Source organism: Amblyomma mixtum, chromosome 5 (genome assembly GCF_055824585.1).
Source record: "Amblyomma mixtum isolate Tamu chromosome 5, ASM5582458v1, whole genome shotgun sequence".
Taxonomy (NCBI): domain Eukaryota; kingdom Metazoa; phylum Arthropoda; class Arachnida; order Ixodida; family Ixodidae; genus Amblyomma; species Amblyomma mixtum.
In genome coordinates, this window is record NC_143016.1 from 91295150 (window position 1) to 91313760 (window position 18611).

Consider the following 18611-nt stretch of genomic DNA (forward strand, 5'->3'; position numbering starts at 1 on the left):
TACGGAGAAACCCGGTCCGCGCGGGGGTTCATAGTGGCCAGGCTCTGAGGACACAGCACCTCGGGGAAGCGGCCTTACGGCCGGCCGCAGGCTTAACAGCCTTGCGGGACGCCGGGGGGGGGGGGGGGGGGGGGGGGCTAGTACGACCTCGGAAGAGTCTGGCAAAAACCGTCGATGTTGTGGAGTACCGGTGGAGTAGGCCCGGGTCATCTCACCCTACGCCACGTTCTTGGTTAGTGGCCCGGTCGACCGGCCCTGAACACTCTCTCCTCGGTAGGAGAAGAGCAAGCTAGGGGAGGAAATAAGTGCATGTATGGATGGTAGGAAGCACAGATGGGTCCCCACGGAGGGGTCAGTTCTGAGGCCGCGAGGCCGTTGGGCCTCTACTGGCCGGACCTATCGCACATACTTCCGGAGTCTGAAAAATCGCGAAAAGCACTCGATGGCGAGTAGCCGGCAGGTTGGAAAAGCCTCCTAGTGTCGTGGAGGAGCCTCAGGTAGCTACTAACCCCGTGTTAGGTTTTCCTGTCTGCGACGGTCGGAGCCCGTTGCGTATGGTGGGTGGTCGGGCACCCCGTGAGTGGGGCCGCACCATTGGGCAATCTCGATGCTCTCCCTGTCGTGGCCAGGCAGGCTAGCAATGGAGTCGAGACAATCGAAAGATATGAACAAAAACCTCGCTGTCCCCATTCCCAGCCTTTGTCCCAACCTATTCCTTACAACCATTCTTCCCATCCATTTGCCCATCCTCTCCGCTACTTCCCAGGGGAGATCAGGGGAGTCTCCCGGGGCCCGCTCCCCCTACTGTGGGTCGCCACAGTAGCTTTTGCCTTTTATTTTACTTTTCCACCCACGGGTGGTGAAATTACAATTTGCCTACGGGCCTATTCTTTTATTTTCAAATTGGGTTAAGCCTGTTGTACGCACGTGGTGCAGGCAGGGGCTTATTATTTTTATTTCCTTTTCGGTTGCCCCAACCTATTCTTTGTCCATATCCTTTGTACAGCGATAACTTCTAAGCGCCCGTTCCCTCGGTTTCGCGTTGTGTACGCCACGGGAACCACCCGAAGGGTGGCGGCCCTTGAAGGAGGCGAGTATGGCAAAAGTGGGACAACTGTAACCTGATATTGATTACGGTGGAAGGACGAGGATGAGGCGAGTGCGAACAGTGCGTGCTCGTGAAATCGTCAAACGAAAATACCTAGACAGCCATTGCTACATCTCGCGTTAGACATTGGTAACCGTCCTTGGAGTGTTTTCTCACCCTGAAGCAGAACATAATTTACAGCATACACTCAACGATGCATTCAAGGTGCGCATATCAGGGATGAGTTTCTGGCTTACAGAAGCGCAGTTTAGAGTGAAAGTGTCGTCTTTATTGTTGAAATACGGTAAAATATACATTCAGGCCGACTTTAAATTGTACTTGGTGTCCTTTTGAAGCAGCACCCGTAGTAAGTGCATTTACACTGTTATCCCTACTACAAGATTTCACCGTATGAAGCGCAACAAGCAGAAACTCAGTGCAAAATACACAGCTCTCTAGAGGGTGCTCAAAGAGGTGTAGCTTAGTGAAGGATGTAGATAAAAAACAGTACGATTATTTTATCCTATTTTTCAAAGACAAGAACAGCGCTAAGACAAGAAGGCTCAAGCGCCAGCTCTGAATTTGGTAGCCTAATTAAAAAAGTAGCAAGTAGCAGTTACACGATATTGCAATAAAAGTGCATGACGCGGATCAGACACATTGCAACAAGAACAAAGAATATCTTGCATCATCGTGAGGCTTGAAGTCATGGATATACGAATTCTAAATCACCACTGTGGAGTGATATTAGCTTTATGGGATTTATTTTTAAATGTGATATGCCTCCTTGATTTGGCAGCACAGCTGTTTCGTTCAAGGCAAGGCAAGATCTCAGAAGGCCAGCCATTTAATGAACCTATACGTAGGCCGCAAACATATTCCTTTCCAGTCGAATAACTGTATTTGCAGACCACACCAGAGACACTTGTTTTGCCACTCCACTCCCTTTTTCTTGTCACTGTCTTGTTCGGGCAGTTTATTATATGACCCCAGTTTTCGTATACTATGCCTTCTGGAATCGATAAAAGGCGTTGAGTGCGTTACTATTTATTGAGCAGATTCTCCGTTTGTCATAAATTAAATGAAAAGGTACAGACTTGTGGTTTTATGAACGCTAACAGGACTTTATGCCAAGGATTGTGTGTCCTCTTGCGTGGGCCCTGGCGGACAGCTTAGCAGCAGCCCTTGCCGCGTAGACGTCGGAAGCGTGCTGCCTGAAGTCCGAGGCAAGTTTCCAAAAGGTATAGGGCTTCTTACATAGAGATTCCTCATATGCTATCTCAGGCTTGGATAATTTCGGAGTGCTTCATTGCGCTCTACGCAATCAGCGGGACCTGCGGCAACATACCTGTAGCGTTTTAACAGAGCTCCCTAAATGTCTACGGCAGGACAGTGTCCTGCGAAGACGAAGAAGATGATTATCGGGTGGGTATTCTGACTCAGCCATTGAAATATGGTTCAGAGATTGTCTATAGACTTTTTTAGACTCTATTTCCTTGCTAAGGATATCTCCTATTTTCTATTCGAAGTCTATAGAGAAAAAGCTACCAAAAGTGTATGACCATGAATCTATGACTGTAAAGAAGCTTTTTAAGGGTAGTAATGCGCATCCAGTAGGTGGAGCGGATACCAGGTCATAGTTTTCCTTATGAGAGGCCAAGACCTCGGAGAAGCTAAATACACGGAGGCGTTCAGCAATACTTTCCGATGACATTACCTGGTGATGCACCGCGAACGCGACGCAGATATCTGCATAAATCGCGATGCGTAGTCGTCGTGATATCTTCCTTGTTATGTTCGTAAGGGTAATATAGATCACGAAAGCGCTATGCACAATTGCCTGAGGCAAGCTCTCAGAGCGGCTTACTGAAGAAATCCATGTACTGGTTCCTCGAGGTCTTCGCCTCTAGCCGTAAAGAGTATTTGCACGGTTTTCATGGAGAAAACCGAGACCTGGAACGAATGTATGAAAACGTTCGTTAAGTTTCTGAAAACTCATACGAGTACAACCTTTGTAAAACCATGTGTACAGAGATCGACATACTTGCAATAGTAAAAAAAAAAAAATCTGAAATTTTGAGTCAATATTATTAAGCCCGATATATATGCGCCGTTTTTTTCGAGGAAGTTCGTTCGGCCGAAAACATTGTGGCGGAGCGGCGCCCAGCAGAAGATACATGAAGCAAACAAGCGGCGGCGCGCCTCCACGTACCCGTCATCGCGAAAGCAAATGTGATCAAATTCTGGCAAATACCACTGAGCGAGGGGATCTTGGAAGGCAGCGACACTCGCTCTTCTTTTATAATCATGAAATTGTACATTTCGACGTCACTGTACGAGTTTCAGCACACGTAAATAGGTATCTATGAGGATTTGCGAGCACGAATGCATGCCGTCGCGTACCTTTGGATGCACGTTCAGACGCGGATGCCACCGGCTGCGGTTTCATACGACACTTTCGCTTTAGCGAGGAAACGCAGGCATTTAAATCCTAGATTCAGTCGTGTCCTCCAAAAAGAGCGACATGGCGTCGTCGGCCATGGCGGCGTGATTGTTGGCGGCGGCGGGCTGAGGTAGCCGAACCGAAAGAGCGGGCTTCCTGCGCTGCTATTGGTTCGCTTCACCCGCCGCTTCCGGTCTCATCGGACACCGCGCGTCAATATATACGGTTCCAGATCAACAGCGGCAGCCGTTTTTCTCGACGCGGGGCGTCTAGTGCGCCCCGTCGGGCGAAAAGCGCCGACATGTTGCCGTAAAAACGCTTCATGTATTCATTTTTCATGTTTTTTTTTATTTAGCAAACGTTTTAAACCTTTGTCGTATCGAAAAAGTGCATGCAGCTGTTCCTAAACTATTTGGTTCTATTAGTAGAGCTGGCGTTTGAATTGAAGCGTTGGTTTTTCGTGCCTGCGTTCCTAGCACAATCCTGTGTGGGCTTTTTAAAATCGTGTTGGCGATATCTTCGTTGGGAAGACTAAATTCTGAGAGTCTGTGAGTTCTGACGCTGTTAGACGCATCTTGGGTACTCAGTCATAACAGAAGCTACCAGAATCAGTCTATAATTTAATGTATTAAACGTTGCTAGTGTATCTTCATCGAAAAGCTGAATTTGATGTCCGGTAACAGTTGAGGACTGCTTAAAGGTCCACTGAAGAGGAATCTGAACTCGTCTTTTTGCCGCGGGAACTCGATCTACACGTTCCGAGCATTCTTAGAAACTTCGATTTATTGCCCTGTGTGGCTGATTTTCCTAATTAAATCGAATTAACGTCTGGCTCCCGCCTTTTTTTTTTTTAATTCTCCCTCGTACGGTGGGCGGAGTCGACCAACGCGTGGAGTGCCTTGCAGCCAGCTCCGTGGAGGCTTTGCTTTCGCTTTATTTTGTTTTTTAGGTTTGCGTGAATAAATAGTTTCATTCGCAGATAATATAGCCGCAAAAAAGCCCGCAGAAATGAAAATACGTGCGGACTATTTGCTTCTACGGACTACTACGTATTACTCCGCCGATGGCAGAGCGGCAAGCCGCTGCGGGACTGGCTGAAAGGCACTTCACGCGTTGGTCGACTCCGCCCACCATTCGAGGGAGAATTAAAAAAAAAGGCGGGAGCCGGACGTTAATTCGATTTAATTAGGAAAATCAGCCACACAGGGCAATAAATCGAAGTTTCTAAGAATGCTCGGAACGTGCAGATTGAGTTCCCGCGGCAAAAAGACGAGTTCAGATTCCTCTTCAGTGCACCTTTAAGGAAGCGCCATCAATAGAGAAAGCTAAGTTGGAATAATTATTTTAGGAGCCATGTATAGTACCCTACTCGAAGATGGATTTTAAAATTACCTAGTTTTGACGAAAATGTATTTTGCAGCTCTTAGCATGCCACACAAGGTTTTGGCATTTGTAATTATACCACTTGTCATATAATAGTATCTGTCGCATGGAGTAGACCACTTTAAACTCTTGCTTTTTATTGCTTCGCTTTTGACTCTCTATTATCTGCTATTGCCTTATGCGCATAATTAACTTTGTTTGCTGCATAATGCGTTAGGCATACTTTCTGTAAGGAGGAGACAAGGGCTGATGCAAAACTGGTAAGTTACTCGGATCGCGCAAAGGAAAAAGTAGCATGAATAAATGCGGTGCTTATTACACAGAGCTCGGTTTCACTGTTGCCTGAGGCGTATGACAGTTTATGTTGCAGGTACATGATGTAGGGTGCATGCTCTAGAAGCATTAATATTATCGGGTAACCAATGTAGAGAGTAGCAGAAGGACCAGTCACAAAGGACATGAGGAACAAATATCAATCTCCTATGATAACTGGATTCTTTCAAATAGATAAACCGAAAGAAAGTAATTCCTTGGTTTGCTTTATGGGGTTTAACGTCCCAAAGCGAATAAGGCTATGAGAGACGCCGTAGTGGAGGGCTCCGGAAATTTCGACCACCTGGGGTTCTTTAACGTGCACTGACATCGCACAGTACACGGGCCTCTAGAATTTCTCCTCCAAAGAAATTCCAGCCGCCGCGGCCGGGATAACCGCTGAGCCACCGCGGCGGCATAGAAAGTAATTGCAAACGTGTAACTAAAATAAGTAAAAAAACGACTGCCGATACGTTTTGACAGTGCTGAATAACTGCAGAGCGGGGTTCCCCTCTGTATAAAGGAGACGACAATGTGTAGTTTGTGCTTAACAGCAGCTCTCTCGCGTAAATCATGGACCGGCCCTATCCGTTATTCGTGGTCAGCGCGTGCGCTCTAGCCCTGTCACTCACACTGGCTCCCGCGGTGGCGAGACACAAGGAAACGCACATGCTACCAGATGCTTGGAAGGTAAGTGATGCCCCTTACGACACATTCGTGTAAAGCACCGAAACTCTGTCTGCGTTATTGTGGCCACTTGCGAGGAGCGTGCTTTGCATATTCAGTATGTCAGCCAGATGTGTCTGATACAGGTCACTCGCAGGATGGCAGGAGGAAAAGCAAACGTGGGCAACTAAAATCTAGGTCAATGTACATACCGTAGTATGCGAAGCTGTGGCACCTAGATAACGTGCAGAGAGCCGGCGGCGTAGATACACGCATGCCCAATGAACCTTATGCCGAAATGAGAATGGCAGTGGGTGTCGGTGACGCGTTCTTTAAATATTATTGAGTAACTTGAGGTAGATTTTTTACATCGATAAAAAAGTCCCAAACTGTCGCCCGATTGTTGCCCATCGCTGAAAACCTAGGCACGTCTGCCGAACTTTCGAAAGTTATTAGCCACTCATGGTGAAGAGCAAATAAAAATCTGTGTTTTAGGAGCTGCAGGCAACAAAGGCAACGAAGCTAAGCATACAGTAAAAATGATGAAGGATTCCTTAGACTACAGGGACTTATGGCATGCGTACAGTACCCGGACAAGATTAAGCCGCTCCTGATGGCTGTTCCTTAGCGCAAAGATGGATTTCAAAGGTTCTCCGAAACTACATGTCCTGAAGCCAAATGTTAAATATCACCTCGTTTGACAAGAGGGATAATGAAGTAAAATGTTTAATTCATAAAAATTAAGCTTCAGCTCTTAGTCCGGTTTATTAAAGAGCTGTTGTTGGCAACACGACTTCGAGACAAGGAACAGTCGGAAAAATTGCTTGAAGATATGGACCGAAGGCTTCGATGTGGCTCCAATGTCGCTCGTCTGGTGTGTGCGCTGCGCATTTTTCTTACGAGAACAAGTGCTAAGGCTTTGAGATATGCACATTAGCTAGAATAGTAAACGGGGCTGTAGGAACCATTGTTGTAAAAACTCATCATTCAGATACATGTTCTAACTATATCTCTAAAGAAATTGCTATGAGATGAAACTGAAAGGAAGCCGGTACTCTTATGCAGAATCCTATCCTGATTCAGCTAAATAAAATGCCTTTTTATTTGTGAACACTAAATGCTCTTCTCTTCGACGAATGGGAGAATTTTGTTCTGTACATAAGGAACGGTGAGTTCATGTCAAGCCTTCGAGATGCCAGTGATGTCGCTTCAAGAGACCCTGCTACTTAGTAGCTCAGAGAAAAAAAGAAACAAATGAATATTATAATTGCTCCTCTGAATCATATCCGTGATGCTGCGGCGGCCTCGCGTCTATAGCAGTTTGCCTTGACACGGAACTTGACGTGGTGGCTCCATTACCTGTCTGCACTGCGGCCGGCAGGACATAAATGTTGGTTTGGTTTGTTTAGTGGGGTTTAACGTCCCAAAGTGACTCAGGCTATGAGGGACGCCGTAGTGAAGTGCTTCGGAAATTTCAACCACCTGGGGTTCTTTAACGTGCACTGACATCGCACAGCACACGGGGCTCTAGAATTTCGCCTGAATCAAAATTCGGCCGCAGCGCCCGGGATCGAGGCCACGTCTTTCGGGTCAGCAGCCGGGTGCCGTAACCACTGAACCACCGTGGCGGGAGGACATAAAGGCAGGAGCCGGATTTCACGCTGCCTCACTTCGAGCTACAGGCAGAGCCTTAGCCTTCCCGATCTCCAGTACATACTTCTAATAAAGCTTTTTACTTCATCCCTTCCATCTCGTTTGAAACACAAGTATGCCAATGTGGATACGCAGGTGTACATCTGGAAAAGCAGTGGAGTTGAAACAGGCCGGTCGTAGAAAGCGCATAATTTAGATCAAGGTTTGCAGTCAATTACCGTTGCTAAATACCGTTATATTTTTCTTGTTTTTACGACTGCGACTCTATGTTCGGCTGACCGCACCACGAGCAAAGGCACGAGTTCATGCCGGCAGAGACGCTTATTAAGGGGCGGTAAACGTGAGGCTCCGTTGAGCACTGAATAAAATAACTTGAGTCTAGAAATGAAAATTGCAGTGACAAAATATATTGCCATTAAAAAAAGAAAATTGCAGCGCGAAGTGAGACCCTTGGCTTTTGTTCCCCGAATGATGTGATTGAGACCGGCTTGTGAACAACACGCAGAAACAGTGTTCAGAGCTAATAGGGAACATTAGATATAACAAGGGCAACGCGCTGTTGAAAATCACTGTATTTTACGGAGTTTAAAATGGTGGTATTAGGAAACATAACAATGGTGGTATTAGGAAATTACTGCATGACCTTTGTCTCTGCTGCATTTTGTTTTATCTGACCTTGCGTTTTTACAGTAGCACTCTTATAATAAAAATAAGGCCATTATTCTTACTGCATTCAAAAAAGCACAGTGGAAGATATCTCACAGTTCTCAATAAAGTCGCTATGCGAACCATTGTGACGACTGGTTTTCGTGGATATCGTAGGCATTAGGAGCATTTTCAGCGGGCAGCGCCATTTTTGACCAAGACCAGGACGGAGATCTAGACTGCGTAAGTGCTGTTCGGACAGATTACGACGCGGGGTCCCAGAAAGCGACGATTGTGTGGTTGTTGAACGGAAACAATGGGCAACCAAGGTGAGTGTAAATGATAGGAGCATGGTGCACTATGCACGTTCCTGCGGAGGCTGTATTACTGAGGCACTGCTTACAAAATTACTGTTGCGAAAAAGATTCGCTCAGGAATCAAAGCATCGAATGTACATCTGACATGACGATGTTCCAGAAACGAACACCTGCAAACAACATTCGGAGGCGGATTATGGATCACGGGCTTTTGCTCCGTGATCACGTTTTTGGTTTGACTTGGTTTATGGGGTTTAACGTCCCAAAGCTACTCAGGCTATCAGAGACGCCGTAGTGAAGGGCTCCGGAAATTTCGACCACCTGAGGTTCTTTAACGTGCACTGACATCGCACAGTACACGGGCCTGTAGCCGCCGCGGCCAGGATCGAACCCGCGTCTTTCGGGTCAGCAGCCGAGCACCATAACCACTGAGACACCGCGGCGGCAGATCACTTCTTTCATCATTCTTTTCAGCAAGGCGGGCGACATATTGAAACAATAGGCGATGAGGGCACTTCTCATGCTAAATTGTTCACAGATGCACATTTTAACTGTTGGAGCTGGGAGAGAGCAATATGAAACGTGATGCCAGGTACTGTTCCACCTCTCCCGTATGAATATCGGTGCAAAAACTACTCTATGAATTTTACTGAAGTAAACTGGTGTCGTGCGATTAATATGCATGCGTGAGAGCCAAGGTGAGAGTCATTCTCCAGAACCATAGATTTCTCATAGGAGCAGATGCATTATTGTTTGGGACTCCTCGAAGTGTTTCAGCTCTAAAGAGCCGTTTGTGCTGCAGCAGTAAAGTGTCACTGCATTGTGTAATACAGTAATACAGTTCGGCAAAATGATGTCCTGAAAATACATTGATGCCTTGACGTATTTTCGTAATTAACTTTTCTTTCTTTGTACTTTGATGAAGAATGATTGCTCTACTTCGGCGGTGCTCTGTTTCGTGCAAACCGAGGTGCTAAATCGCCTCCTGTAAAACCGCTGTCCGAGTTCTGGGCGGTGATCACCAACATGATCACGTCATCACCTGAGTCCCAGGAGATACAGGTCCTCATGGCAATATTGAGTCCCACACCTCATCTCGACAATATACCTACCGGGAAAGGAACCGCGACTACTATGCTCAGCTTTCTGGGACATGTACTACTTGCGCCACCTGTCGGCAGTGGCGGCGACACGGCTCGTAACTGTATGAGAAGGGGTACAAAAAAAATCGCAAAACGTGAACAAATGCACCTACAAAAAATGACCCGGGGATTTTTATAATATAGACATAGCTGAGGAATGTGCCGAAGTTTCTGCTCTTTGCTATTAATACACTAGCTTCCCAGCGCGTTTGAATATTATACGGTGCTGCCTATCGGAGGGGGCAAAATTTTGCCCATATTTCAGACATTAAAACTGTATAGCGCCACAACACAGATAGATATCGAAAAAGGGCCCGTGGTTTTGGGTACCCTAACATAGGCTGTTTAAAATACTGTGGGTCGATCTGTCATAGCTTTGATGCAGGAGCTCCCCGATGCCTTTTTGTCTGAAACCTGGTATTGCCTAACATATGAAAGATGGCGCTTGGTAGCTAGTTACGCTGCAGAAATGGTTGAAAGCGATGAATCTTCGAATTTTGATGATTATCTTTTTTTCAGGGGACTTATGCCTTATAGAAAAGAACACATGCGAGAGTTCGAGCCTACTGCATACACCGGAGTTTTAAACAAAGAAAGTTATTAGGATGAAAATTAACATAGCTACAAAAAGTACTCGTGGGTGTTCATAATGCTTGTAGTGGAGCAACATCGCGAATTGTCAGCCCTGTGCTATTATTCAAAAAGTTAATTTGCGTCTGTGATCATGGTAGAATACGCTATGAGAGCTAGCTCGTTTGAATTTGGATATTCTGCTCACTTTGGAAGAGCGTAGCGGCAGATAAACGGCCGGCATCAAAATGTATTGTCGGATGTAAGTGTCTGAGTTTATTCTCTTAATGCTGACGTAAGAAGATTGATGGCGTTTTGCTCAGAGACGTTCTGTACCTGTTCAGCTTAGTACATGTCGTCGGGAATAATAGAAAATTATAAGTCTAAAAGCAGATGGCTTCTGGTTAGAAGGTCAACTGTCGCTTCCATGTGTGAAGCTTTCAAATTAGTAATTTGTACCGTTGTCGGAATAAGGTGACTGAGGTTTGGACTTTGGGTTCTAACTTTTATTCAGAGCCTTTTTTTTTGTCACCCGATTTTAAAAAAGCGTTCTCGTTTCAAGAGCTCGAAAATATATTAGTATCAATGAACAATTTCACGCATTATAACCATTCGTACATTTTTTAAAACAGCTTCTGTCATATGCATGCATGACGTATAGCCAGGATCCTGTGCGTGGGGTATCCCTGCAGAAATAAGGCTGCGCTTTTGAGTCACCAAGCTTCTCTTATACCGCAATATACTACGAACTTTGTTTAATTTTTTGCGAAGAAAGTGGTGAATTTAATTTTGTCGACTTCTGTCCTACGAAAAAGCGCTCTTATATGGGCCTCGGCAAGAAAGCAGTTTACAAATGGTAGATGTAAAAGGTAAGTATAGCGGCTGTAGCACTTTGCTACGCTGCCTGTCGGTAGATTGCATACCGTCGGATACAGCTCTAGAATTCAGGGGCAAATGCCCGACAAAGCACACCCTCCAGCGAATGGCAGCGGTCGATTGTCATCGCGTCGCGTTTGTTCCCACCGCAACTCCAACAGTTACATCGCAGGGGCAGGCCCTTAACTCCAGCGAAAAAATTGGCTCAATAGTGCCATCACGAACACTTGTTAATGCGCCCAGGCTGATCATATTCGCAGTCCTCTTTACAGTTATGTTGGCACCACTGCGGCGCCGCTTATAGTTCCAGAAAATCGCCAGCACACACACAGGTCCCTAGTTTGGTGATATTGTTGCATTCACACACATTACCTGGATACACATAGCTTTACGCAAACACTTAAAGACGCCCATCGCGTCGCTGGAGCGGTGGGAGGTGACCCTGGGTAGCGGCAGCCTGAGAGACCAGGAGGCGCCAGCGGCCACCACTAAGGCGGCGGCGGAAGGTACTGTTCTTCTGGACTGAAGACCATGTCTACAATCCTCACCTGTCTCCACTTTTGCACTAAAAAAATTATTCATACTCTCTCTCAGGTTAACCAGGAGATGTACGCGAGGATGCCCTTAAACACCATTAGTTCACTCGAATGTCGTCGAAACATTGATTGCGAATCGCGGCTTCGGCGTCCGTATTGATTTGGGCTTTTAGCAGATGTTCAAGAACCCAAGGTGGTCTAAATAAACGCGTCTCTTCTACTAAGTGGTCACTCATCGCCAGTATATAGCTTCGCACGTTGAAACACTCAATTTAAAACGTACAATTTTATATATATCACTGCGTAAAACTCTGGTCGCGTCTTTCATAGCAAATCTTTCTTTAAGGCTGCCTGCCGCCTGCGGTAACGAAGGCCATAAGCAAACTGCATAGCTGCAACTCCACGGTGCTGCGCTGAAATGTGCTTTCCAGAAAAATCTGCGCTGCGGTTGTGCTGTACGAGTAAAGCTTTCCCGCAATAAGATTTTAGATAGGTGCTACTAGAGACTAGTTCTTATTCAAGAATAGCTCTAAGAATTTACTTATCCCGTTTCGTAAAATGCCCTGGCAGAGCGTTAGCCAAACACCGAACCCTGCGTTAGATTGGCGAAAGCATGGAGTTTTTCTATTTTACAGTTTATTGCTCTATGGCCCCTTTACACATCTTACAATAGTTCCGGTTATCCTCGCAATCAGCGCTCTGTTTCTTAGCTTTCATATTCTGAGTAAGCTAAAGCCTGCGAGCAACTTCACCTTCATTTTTTTATTTTACTGCAGAATATAAAACTGCACTTCCAATATAATTTATGAGATATTTTTCCCGCAAAGTTTTACGCTTATTTTTTCTAAAAGTATACAGGCAATCTTGCGTAGTGCGGCACACTCGCGGCAATTTGTTATTTCATTTCAGGAGCAACATGACTTTCTATTTGAAGCCTGGAGCGAAGCCTGACAAGATTGACTATGTTTTGGAGAACTGTAAGCATGAAATTTGTTGCGCTAATATTTAAGAAAAATCAGCTGTCTAAAATTACGTTTCAACAAGCGTAGACAGTGGATGAAGGGAAATAACTTGCTTTCTTCGCCTTAATTGAGCTTTCTGTTTCTTTTTTCAACAATTAAATTCAAGTGAAACATCATTCCAAGATTCTTTGAACTATAGAACGCTTTCTCTAAATATCACATAATATGCGGTACATCCTCCGAATATATTCGTTGAGAAAGCACATTGTTTTCGAAGTGGCGCACTCAACTAGCACGCCAGTGCTGAGCTAAAAAATAGTCGTTCTCTCCGAGTTGACTGCCCATTAGGAATACATTATGACCGCTTTGGTTTGCGGATTCCCTGCAGCTGACGGGAGATGGAAGACTGGGCAATATCTTTACACGGATTACAAAGACTGCGTCATTTTTGATATCCCATACAAGGAGACTGAACGTAAGTTAACACAACGTAATTCTACGACGCTCAAAATTTGGCATCTGTTGTCGTGTTCTGTGCTGTTATAACAGTGCTTGCGCGCTTTACTCACGCACCAATGATATTGTGATCAAACAAATGGCCCTCGGCAAATGAATTGGAAAGAAGGATGTGGAAGTCGAGGAGTGCGGTCTTGGATGCGTTTTATTTCAGCAGATTTGATGACTGACACTAATTAGAAAATTATAATCTATTTTGAAGCGCATTACGGGGGCATGGTTATGATGGAGATGAGGTTACAATGCCAGTGATGAAGATTTAAAAACAATCGCAGGTAATGGCGCAGTTTATCCAGGTTTGAATGTTGGCCAGACTAGAGCACTAGCGCGCACAATGCTATTTTTACAAGCAAAGTTTTTTTAGAGGAAAACTGGCCGAATGAAGCCGGCTGGGCCCGCTTGCCCAGTTTGACAACGAGTGGCCAATTTATATTTTTGTTTGTATTCTGCATGGTTCGCATGGCCTCTTCATGAGTGTCACACCACGCCTAAGGAGCCGAAGCCCGCAGGGACAGTTAAACAACGTCGGCTTCAAACGGGCTTCAAACGGGCTTCAAACGGGCAACGCGAACTGCTCAACGCATTGCAGTTCCGAAAATTAGTGAAAATTATGAGCGCCTCGGATGCAATTCCCTCAGTTCGTATGCCCTTGACAAGCTGTATATTCTAAAGACACATACACTAAATCAAGACCGTAAAATCCCTCACATCAAGAACGACCACCATCGAAATTTTGGCATCACGTTACAGGGGCATACACGCTGCAGTGTCATAAAACGTGAGGGCTACAGAGTCAGAGGACTCGAAGGATTTGAATCGATATACATTGACAGCGTGTTGGTGATCGTTTGGTTGAGCTAGACCATTCATTCTGCGATGGTCATTCTATGAAAGCCGCAAGCCTGGTGCGTAAGCACCCAAAAGCTTCTTCACAGAGTGGGCGGCGAACAGGCCGTTACGGTCGCTAATGATAAATCGTGCAGGTGCACGGCGGAGAACTGTGGATCAGAGCTTAAAAGCGCACCCACGATGCGCGGTAGACGAGGGTAAGGCTTCCGGCTCAGAATGCTAAGTAAGTTAGTCCACGGAACGCGAGATCTAACAGCGCCCAGGTCGTGAAAGTATGTCCGTGGTTGTCATACTAGGGTAAGGCCATTTCGGTACGCGAGAAGATAACACTGACAACCGGAGTGGAGGAATCCCAATACTTGTAGGGGCTCACCCGTTGGTACTCGTTCATGCCGAAGCCGGTTTGTTGCCGGGAATGAGCGTGGCTCACTTTAATGCAGCCACGAACTATTTATAAAGGACCTCAGAGCGTTGCCCTTCGGCCGCACCACGGGACCAGAATATGGTAGACTAACAAGGCGACGACTCCGGGGAAGTTCAAATGGGGATCTGTCTTCGGGGGGCCTTATGCTATGCGACTTCAACCTTGTTGTCACGAGGAATGGTTTACTGAGTACATTGCTCAACTGGAGCCCTAGCCACTTCTACCTCATTCTCGTTGTCTTCTGCGTGGTCGACATAGCCTCTTACTGGGAGTCACAATATCATAAGAACCATTAAAAAGGTCATGACAGGGGGCTGGATGAAATCCAGTTTTATACCTCTCTGAACAGTACAAGAGCCTGTGATACTCCGTCAACAGTTGGAGTGAACTTGATGCACTGTATATTTCAAAAACAGAATCGAAAACACGATCCGGAAACTCGTTCCACCGTCAGTGACCACCATATGAAAATGCTGGGATTATGCTACAACAGCATACGGGCTGCAGCGCATTCTGCAAAGCGAGCTGGAAAATCAAAGGAAATTGAACATGTTCTTGGGGATCAAAGTAGTCGTCGTTTCCACATACCAGTAGGTGACGAGCGTGTGATAAGGATAACGTGGTTTGTCGTCCGTGTTGTAGTCTGGTATTGTAAAGTTAAAAGCATAGTGCCGCTGAAGTAGTCAAGCTTTTAGAAGATAGCTTTTATTATGGGTACCCTGCAATCAAGTACTTCACGGGGGCGAAATAAAGATTGTTATTATTATTAATATTGTTAAGGAGAGATCACACTACGCGTATGAGACGCCGTCGCTCAGTGGGCTGGTCGGCAGATGCCTAACCTGAGGCACCGATCTCTCGCACTATGCGGGCACAAGCGATGACAGCAGCAACAAGGACCGCCTATGGTCGTAGTTATATAAGTTTGCAGGATAGCGACGGCTACGAAACCGACTGGCGGGTGGTCGCCTGATTCGAGATGCGTAGATCGGCGGCCGAGTGAAAACTTCATTCCTGATGAGGCCACGGCTTGAATAGCTCCGCTTAGCTGTACTTTATTCGTAGTAGAAAAAGCTGACGGGAGTGGCTACCTTTAATATGCTTACGCTTGAGGACTCACCAGCTATTTCAAAGAATGCAGATCGCCATCGGGCGTAGTTCTGGCAGCAGTAAACTCAAATCGACGGTTGCTCACAACGAAGGACGTGCGATCGTGGTCTGACCCGGTCTGCCGAGCAATGATGAAGGGCTTGAAAAAGGAATTTTAAAATGTCGCCGCACATACTTCTTGATAAAGTAAAGAAGTATTAGTGTCATGGAAGAAAACGGATACAATTAGCGGGAAGCGCTGGTTGTATGAGATGTGAAGAACACGGCTACGAAGTGTTTCTCAGGCAAGCGATCACAACATCAGCACTTTTTGCAGGTTTGAATAGTGTGAAAGCAAGCAAAGGAAGAACCTCTGCGCATTACCAGATAATATTTCTGATAAGGATAGGTTATCTTGCGCTTTGTGCTATGACAACGAGCAGTACAACATCAGCGCCGTGCTGCAAAATTCGTAATTAGCGCTTGCGCGGTAGATTTCCATGCTCACACAGCATATACTAAATGGTACTTGAACTCTAAACTGGAAGCGCTCAGTGAACACACGAGTTGTTTGCCTAACAAACAAACAGTAGAAAAAAGCGAGGAGCACATATCCTGCGCTGCTGTAGCAGTCGCACCGGCGGCTGCGGGTTGGAGTTATAAGAAAATGGCAGCGGCTATTCGTCGGTGCGGTCAGTGTTGCATTAGAGTTGCATTGGTTTTAGCAGCCAGCCGAAAACAATGTACCTTCTATTAACCCGCGCACAGACAGATTCTTAAGCATGCACACAGCTGGGAAGTCCTCACATTCGATCATTTTGTCTAATCCTTCCATGTCGCAAAGGTTTCTTGTCTGCTGCTTGGTCCTAACTTGAATTTTTAATTATTAATACGGCGAAGCAGCGGGAATGAAGTTAATAGTACGCAACGCCACCGCGACCGCATTCTCGGCGTTCGTTCAGATGCACTTACGAAACGTGCCAATTTTCATTTATTCCAGCATGAGGCCATCGATTTTGGTTCCCTCGACAGTCTGAAGTCGGAAAAAACTTCCAACTTCTTCTAGGATCGCTAAGTTCGAGTTGTTTTTTTAAGGTTTGCAAGAAATTAAAGGTACATGATGTAAAAATAGCGCACAAGGAACACAAGGGACTGAAAGGAAACGACGCAGACAAGCGCTAACTCGCAACTGAGGTTTATTGCTGACACGCGCAATATAAGGTAGTCCCTTTAAAAACATACAAACAAAAACAACCAATCGAAATCGATTTTGTAGCCTCAGCGTTGCATTGACTTCCTTTTCTGATAAGTTTTTTAACTGATCCTTCCACAGCGATGAGTGGCGCCTGATGCTTCAATTCCATTTTCTTTTTCCCTCTGACTTGGTCTTTCGAGGAGGGACTGCGTGTGGTTGTTTTTGTTTGTATGTTTTTAAAGTGACTACCATATATTGCGCGTGTCAGCAATAAACCTCAGTTGCGAGTTAGCGCTTGTCTGCGTCGTTTCCTTTCCGTCGCTTGTGTCTGTGTGCGCTATTTTTACATCTTGAACGTTATGCAACTTGCCCAACTTTCCGCTTTGCTTAAATTAAAGGTAGTTTGATTTCGCTAAACTGAATAAAAGCTTACGTAATGGCCACCGTCCATTGCTGCATGCAAGAACCTCAACGCAGAAAACGGCACTGAGCAGACGACACGATTCGGGTATGCGCTTCTGACGCGAGAGCCCCAAGATTCTTGAAAAGAACCAAAAAGTTACTTCTAAATATATGCACCTTACTAATGTACTCAAATGTGTAATATGAATTGCAATATGACGTATGGAGATCGAACTCCAAGAAACAGTTTGTATTCGAAAGCTGGCTGTCATGGCCTCTTTAATCTCTATGCCTTGACTGTTGTGCGTAAGCACTGTCCAGTGAATATAATTTTTTTTTTTTTACCACAGAGTGTATGTTGTGGGTGACTGACGAAGTCAAGCATGACGTCCCACAGCGGTGCACAGACAAGTTCACGGACATCTGCGAGTACGCTGTGCTGGCTTACGACAAGGACAGTTGCGGCGATATGTAGAGAGACGTTGCCATATCCCAACGTCCCAAGGGCTCGCTGACGACATTCGGTTGATATTTCTCTCTGACATGAATAAAAATAAAGGTTGCTATAAAAATAAATTCGCAAAAGTAATTACAGTTAGAAAAAATGCCTAGCATTCCTCTGTTCATGAAATTGATAAGAACACATCATTGTGAACGTGGGCAGAGGTAACACACATGTCACACGTACCACCATGCCGAAATTGACGATGACGTTGCCTAGTTGTCTGATCTGCGTGAAGTGCAGCATCACGAACAAAAAGCGCTCCCGAATGCAGTTAAGTAGGAGGAGTTTCTTTTTATACCATGGGCATCTAAAACCATGTTATTCTGGCATAGAGGACCGTTCGCGTTCGGTTAAGTGCTGTCCCTATGCCCGGAGAACTGTGAAGGCGTCGAATTAATCGCTTTTACGCTGGAGAAGGCTGTTCAAGTGATCAGGCACTTCTCTCAGATATTTTCCGGTCTACAGTCACTCGCATAGATCAGTCGCGGACGAAAGCGGTTTTTTATAAACCTCTTTCGAAGTCTTCGTCGGCTGCTACTTAAGATATCTCTATCTTCGTATTCAGTTCTTTCGTCTAGCTGAGCCGTCAGTCCTACTGTCTCTAAGACTCTCTGCACGGTAGGCTTCTTTGTGTCACCATTCGTATCCCCGAACTTCGGTAGCTACTCTAGTTTCTTGCGTCGTCGCCTTTGTTTCTGCGCATCTTTTTACGCTCAGGAAATTATACTGAGAACCATGAAGGCTTATGCGAACTTTTATTATCCTCTAGCGGCCGGTGAATAATACCAAGCGTTAGACTTTGCTTCGAAACAAGGTCTCATTTCACTGGTAGTCTTAAAAAACAAGAAAGAAGCGTGCGCTCGGTATCAGGTTCTGGTTCAGACTGGTAAGCAAGCATCATTGTACTTGCACGTTTTGGTGGGCTGCTTGCCTGGCGCTCAATTGCGCGCCTGTTCAAGGTGGCGGCGGTCCCAGAAGGCGTTGATTATATCTCTATTGATATAGCGCTTTTTTAACAAGTCTTTTGCGGTCCTTAAGG

At 45.7% G+C, this 18611-nt stretch overlaps 1 protein-coding gene across 1 annotated transcript; it reads left to right on the forward strand.

The window, feature by feature from the left end:
- Positions 1-5798: 5798 nt before the first annotated feature.
- On the forward strand, positions 5799-17542 carry LOC149343016 (uncharacterized). Its single transcript, XM_089542280.1, has 5 exons — positions 5799-5915; positions 8367-8518; positions 12540-12607; positions 12981-13067; positions 17418-17542. The coding sequence occupies exons 1-5, from the start codon at positions 5799-5801 to the stop codon at positions 17540-17542; spliced, it is 549 nt and encodes a 182-aa protein (XP_089398406.1).
- The last annotated feature ends 1069 nt before the right edge of the window (positions 17543-18611 follow it).